The following is a 5,914-nucleotide window of genomic DNA, read 5'->3' as shown; positions in this document are numbered from 1 at the left end:
TCAGAGATGGGAAGGACCTTAGAACAGAGAAGGCCTTAGAACATATGATACCAGAGCTGGGAGGGCCCTTAGAACAGAGAAGGTCAGGGCTGGGAGGGACTTCAGAAAAATCCAAGTCCCAGTTTTAGAGATGGTCACACTGAGACTCAGAGAGTTGAAAAAGGCTTAACCAAGATCACACAGCAACTGACACAGCCACCTTGTCCAGACTCTGGGATCTAGTTTCTTCCTCTAAATTTTCTTGAAGCACTCTGGCTCTAAACCAATGGTTCTCAAATGCCCCTTATGTATATTTTTCAAATCTGGATCACAGTCCTGTCAGGGCAGGGGCAACTCCTCTCTCCCCACCCATTCCCACGGATGAGCCCAGAACCCTGCCTATTATGAGATCCCAGTCAAGGAGTGGTTGAAATTTACTCTTGTGGTGACCAAGTATGACCACTAGAGGGAACTCATCAACCACAATACAGCCTTCAGAACCCTGGACTTTGGGAAGGGACGAGAAAGGCCAGTTGGGGCAGGGGTAAGGGGGAGAAGCCCAGTAACCATCAGGAGAAGACCATAGGGAAGAGAGTGTGGGAGCTGGGAGGGCCCTTAGAACCCAGAATGTCAGAGCTGGAGGTGGTGGGGGCCTTTAGAACATGGGATGTCAGGGCTGGGAGAGCCCCTAGAACCCAGGATGTCAAGGCTGGGAGGGGTGTCAGAGCATGGAATACAGACCATCACAGATGAGAGTCACATACCTAATGAGCCATTCATGTGGTGTGGCTCCATTGCCCCCATTGCTGCCATGGGGCCCTCAGGCCCGGGGCCCATTGGGAACTGCAGAGAGAAGTGAGTCAGCGTGGGTAGGTGGTTGGGAGCTGGGGCACTATGGGCAGAGAGGTGTTGGGATGTGCTGAGGGAGAGGACTCATCCAGGTGTTGGGGCTGGGAAGTTAGAGGCTGGGGATGGGGCTCTGAGAGGGGCCTGAGTCTTTTGGGAGGAAAGGTCACTCACGTTGGGCCTGTTGCTGCCCGGCCCAATGGGGTTCATCATGGTGTACATGCTCTCACTGGAATTGGTGGAGTCTGGGGATTGGGGAAAAGTGACTGAGCAAAGACCCTCCTGCTCCCACACTCCACATTCCCTCCTCTCCCCCCCCCCACAATGCTCTCCCATCCTTCCCACCAGCCCCTACCAGTCCTACCCCCCTACGCAAGGCCACCAACTACTATACCTCCAGGACTAGGCATGATGGGGGTTCCAGGGGGGCCACCTCCTCCTGGGGGACCCTGTGGACATGTAGGTGGCAAGGTAAAGACCAGTGAGGACAGAGGTCCTGAACAAAGTCAGGTACCTGATGTCTCCTAGCCTTTACCTTAACTCTTGGCCTCACCTTGACCTCTGACCCAAGACCCCTGACCTCCCTCAGACCATGCCCCATTCTGACCTGATCCCTGCAGCCAGTTCTGTGACTTCAGCCTCACCTTTGGCCCCTGCCCACCCAGTGAAGCCAGGGTACAGACTCACCGCATAGCTGCCAGGGGAAGAGGAGGAGTATGCTATCTGGGAGAGGGAGAGAAAATAGTTAGCCACAGCTCTGTATGAGGCCCGCTGTGTGCCCGCTTCTCCCTGTCCAACCCCAGCCCAGGAAGGGGATGCCAAGGGAGGAGTCTGTGAGGGCCAAGGAGGGTCTGTCCCACTCAGCCCATGCTCCCCTCACCCCTTGCCAGGCACTCACCGAGTTGGCGCTGGGGTTAGGCCACGGCCCCCGTCCTCCTGGACCCCTGGAACAGACAGGGGTGGGTGAGCCTGAGGGGGGCACCAAGCTGGGAGCTGTGCCCGGGCACCAGTGGCCAAAAGTACCAACACATGCATGTCCATCTAAGTGCATACACACATAGGAATACATAGGCCCCCACGGGACATGTACAAGCACATACACACCCCCACCCCCGACCAAGACATTTTATATAAATAAGAAGGTACATTCTCTAAACATGGGTGTGCTACATCCACACACATCTAAGTATCGGCACATGTGGATGCCCACACGTACACAGGCAGGTACACGTGTGTACACAGCACCCAGGAATACTGTGGCGCGAGGGGCAGGGCTGAGGCCCAGCCAATTCGGGTAGCTTATCTGGCTTCCTTACATGTTCATGCCTGGCATGCCGGGCCCGGCGAGGGCATTGGGTGGGGGCCTCATTCCGCTACCATAATTCTGTAAGAAAAAGAAACAAAGCTTATGAGGCTGGGCTGAGCTTGGCTTCGAGGGAGACCCAGGCCCCACCCCCATCCAACAAAGGCCCCCTCCTTACCTGAGGCCCCATCCCCGCCATTCCCCTGGGTGGATTCATCCTCTGCATTGGGCCCCCCATGCTCGGATGGCCTGTGAGAAAAGGAGAGCCATGTTGGGCCCCGGGTTTAGTGTCTACAGATGCCCCAGCACACCCCGCCAGACAGGGGGACTCGGGTAAAACAACTGGGTTCTAGAGAGTGGTCAGATAACAGTGACTCGGATTAGGATTGACGGTTCTAGATCAGAACAGGGTCCAAAGCGCTAACAGCAGCAGCCTCTGGGACGGGAGATCAGCTCCCATGACAGCTGCTAGCCCTGGTGTTGCAAACCTTGCCATGGCTACCTTCCTCACATCTCTTGTCCACATGTTCGTCTCTCCTAACACTACCACCCCCTACATCTGGCCCTAGCCCTGTTATCTCATGAACTATGCAATGGCTCCTCTGCTCCCATCACCCTCTTCTCCTACCCAAGAGCCCTCCCCTGTAACACTCCCCAAGGCTTTTCCCATTCTGAGCCTGACTCTGCTCTCCTCTCCACCCCTTTTCCATTGGCCGCCAAGCATAGGTCTTTGGGACTCAGCTCCAATCTCCTTTGAAAGACTGCCTTCCCCATAGACTCCAGAAAGTGTGTAAGATCTATGATGTTAATTACTTGTTTAATCCCCAGTTAGACTGGCAGCTCCCTGAGGACAGGGACCGTATTTGCCTTTCTGTGTATACCTCCCTCAGTAGTAGTAAGTATTAAAAGCCCCAAGGCTCCCTCTCCTTTTAGAGCTGGGCTGAGATTCCAGGATACCTACAGTGGGGTCCAGGGGTGGGGTCCAGGAGGAGGGAGGGGGTCCTGGGTCTCTGGCTGTACTATACTCACCCTGAGCCCGCGTGGATGGGTCCATGGCATTGGGCAGCAGCGGCTGGGAGCCCGGGACTCCCACAGGTGGCTACAAGGGAGTGCCAAAAATAAAGCCCAGGGACAAAGAAATGGGCCTTGCCACTCCCCACCCCCTCCGCCTGCCCTCAAGCCCCTGCCTTAGCCCTTGGTCCTCCTGGCCCAGAACCCTGGGCAGGGGAGACTTGGGGAGTGTGCCAATGGAGGCAAAGAGGTTTACCTGGTTTGGCATTCGGAGGGACGGCCGGGGGCCTGCTGGGTACCGAGGGGACATGAAGGGCTGCAAGAAACCAGGTAGATCATTTCAGTCAGTGGCAGGAAGAGGCTGAAGGGAAGCCTGGCCCACTCCCCATCTCCAACCCCATGGGGCCCAGATAACATTGGCCTCCCCACTTTCCCCATCCCTGCCTGGCAGCTTCCTCCCTGACCTAGAGAAACCGCTGCTATCTCTGTCTATTATGTATGTGTGGGAGGGGCAGAGTCAGAATATGGCAGAAGGGACAGAGCAAAGGTGCCATGCTGAGGCTTGGGCTACATGAGAAGATGGCTCCTCTCTTCCCATCTCCCCATCAGGTCTAGTATAGGACTGACCAGAAACAGGAGCAGGGCCCATGGGGCCAGGGTGGGAGGGGGCAGAGAGGAGAAAGAGGCCCCTGCTACTGAGAACTCACAGTACCAGCTAAGCCACAGAGTGCCTGAAGGTTGGCAAAGTCCTTTACAAATATTGGCTCAGCCAATCCTCACAACAACCCTAGGAAGTGGGCCCTCATTTTACAGGTGAGGACACTGAGGCCTGGAGATGGCCCAGGATCTGTGTGGGTTCGTGGAGTGAGTGAAGTGTCCTGGGCAGGATTTGAGCTCAGAGCTACCTGAGCCCAGGCCTTTCTCTCTATGGATTGTACCACCTCTCAGAATGACAGATGGAAAGTCAGTTTGTGCCTGCAGACATGTATACATGTGTGAAATGTGTCTATGTACGGAGCATGTGCCTTGGGAAGCATGGCATGATATCTGTGTGGGCATTCAGGTATGTGCCATATGTGTGCTCATGGGCAGTGAGAGATAGTAACTGCCCTGCATCTGGGGGGAGCAGGGTATGTGTGTGTGTGTGTGTGTGTGTGTGTGTGTGTACGCTCACGAACATGCTCGAAGGAAAAGCTGGATTAGCCAAGGGAGAGATGGGATTGGCCAGGAGGGAGGGAGGCTACAAGGTCTGAATGTGGGAGGGGTCCGCAGGGCACAGAGGAGGTGGCTGGTCCTCGAAGGGGCACACCACGAGCAGGGGAAGGCTCTCTTAAGAGTCACACAGGGTCCTTACCTGACTGTGAGGGCCCATCATGGGGGCGTTGGGATTGTGTGTGGGGGGCTGGGCGTGTGGAGACGGCTGAGAGCCAGGAGGGCCCTTGGGGAAAAGCAGAACAGAGAGGGTTATGGTGCCAAGGCCAGAGGTCCCTGCCCCTGTGCCCTGGCAGGCTATCGGGGGCCCCCTGGCAAAGGACCCTGGTGGGCTGGTCTTCTCCAGCTGTGACTTAAATATGGTAGCAGCCAGGGGCTGGGACAGGTGCTGGAGGTAAGGGGTGGTGGGGCTGCCTCCCAGTACACACCATATCAGGCTGCCCATCAGGGTCCCTGGGCCCCAATTTTCCAGGGTCTGAAGCAGGAGAAGCTAGAGAAAGGGCCAGAGTTAGGAAGGTGAAGGAAAGGGACAGCTCCCTGGGGCCTGAGGCAGCTATGGTTCTTCTGTGCCAGCCCTGGGTTCCAAGGCTCCCAAATATCAGCTCCACTCCTAAGCCTGGGCAGCCCCCTGATGCCCTAAGCCCGGCCTCTCCTTACCTCCCTCCCCCAGAGCCAATTCCCATCCTCTTACTCCTCATCCTCCCTCCTCCAGTCCCTCTGACCCTCCCCCTCCCAAAGCCCCATCCTGTCTTGGCCCTACCCCCCTTTCCTTCTCCACTCCCGCCCCACCTCCAGTCCCAGCCTGGGCCCCTCCCAGAAGGCCAAGCAGGGGATTAGCAGGGGAAGGAAGCCCCTCTCTGTTTCCCATTAGCACTAATTAAGAACAGATGAGTTTATAAGGCAGTTCCTGGTTTGGGGGGGGGGGGAGGGTGGCGTGTGCACCATGGGATGGCAGGAGATCCACACAACACCCAGCAGAGCCTGCCTCTCTCTCTGTCTCCCCTCGTTCATCTCCTTCTCCCTCCTTTCTCTCTCCTCCATCTCTCCCTTTCTCTCATCTTCTCTCTCCCTCTCTCTCACACTCACACACACAGACATAGATACAAACATACAAACACACACATAACCACAGGTGTAGGTATAAGCATGCGCGCACACGCTCTACAAAGCCCTAGGGCTTCACAGACCAGTGAGCGCACAACTTGCAGCCACACTCAATGAAACCTTACCAAAAACGTGAGGCCCACACGTGTATGCGCCTTCCAGACAGACTCCTCAGGCAGCTTCCTCCTCCCTTACACACACACACACACACACACACACACACACACACACACACACACACACACCAGCCCCAGGCCTCATTCTCACATCCACATGGACCCCATCTCTTCCCACATTCCACACTACTCTCTCTCACACAAATCCCCCATGTACCCATACCTCTCCCCACTCCCGCCCTCTCGTGTGCACACACAAGCAGAGCTCACGATTTTTTCTAACCCACTCACACACATAGTTCCCCAATGCCTCTCCTCACAAACACACACCCCAGGTCTTGCT

At 56.2% G+C, this 5,914-nt stretch overlaps 2 protein-coding genes across 6 annotated transcripts in view; both read right to left on the bottom strand.

Annotated features, from left to right (window-relative positions):
- Window positions 1-5,782, bottom strand: part of REX1BD (required for excision 1-B domain containing) — a 268,541-nt gene extending 262,759 nt beyond the window's left edge. For both annotated transcript variants that reach the window (XM_069066316.1, XM_069066231.1), the window contains exon 1: window positions 5,779-5,782. The gene's annotated coding sequence lies outside the window, so the exon portion shown is untranslated. The remainder of the gene's footprint in view (window positions 1-5,778) is intronic.
- Window positions 1-5,914, bottom strand: part of SSBP4 (single stranded DNA binding protein 4) — a 44,371-nt gene that overhangs the window by 7,073 nt on the left and 31,384 nt on the right. For 2 of the 4 annotated variants that reach the window (XM_069065775.1, XM_069065866.1), the window contains exons 6-15: window positions 4,494-4,577; window positions 3,396-3,455; window positions 3,158-3,227; window positions 2,307-2,377; window positions 2,142-2,209; window positions 1,724-1,769; window positions 1,513-1,548; window positions 1,220-1,274; window positions 1,000-1,070; window positions 744-822 (exon numbers count right to left, since the gene is read on the bottom strand). In XM_069065775.1, coding sequence (XP_068921876.1) covers window positions 744-822; window positions 1,000-1,070; window positions 1,220-1,274; window positions 1,513-1,548; window positions 1,724-1,769; window positions 2,142-2,209; window positions 2,307-2,377; window positions 3,158-3,227; window positions 3,396-3,455; window positions 4,494-4,577 — 640 coding nt within the window. The remainder of the gene's footprint in view (window positions 1-743; window positions 823-999; window positions 1,071-1,219; window positions 1,275-1,512; window positions 1,549-1,723; window positions 1,770-2,141; window positions 2,210-2,306; window positions 2,378-3,157; window positions 3,228-3,395; window positions 3,456-4,493; window positions 4,578-5,914) is intronic. The other 2 variants (XM_069065955.1, XM_069066011.1) reach the window with 1 other exon arrangement.

Source organism: Petaurus breviceps, unplaced genomic scaffold (assembly GCF_028583685.1).
Source record: "Petaurus breviceps papuanus isolate PSGF00001 unplaced genomic scaffold, PetGlider_PUasm1.0 108, whole genome shotgun sequence".
Classification (NCBI taxonomy): Eukaryota; Metazoa; Chordata; class Mammalia; order Diprotodontia; family Petauridae; genus Petaurus; species Petaurus breviceps.
Note: the sequence above shows the minus strand (reverse complement) of the source record. Positions and strands in the feature narration are given on the sequence as shown.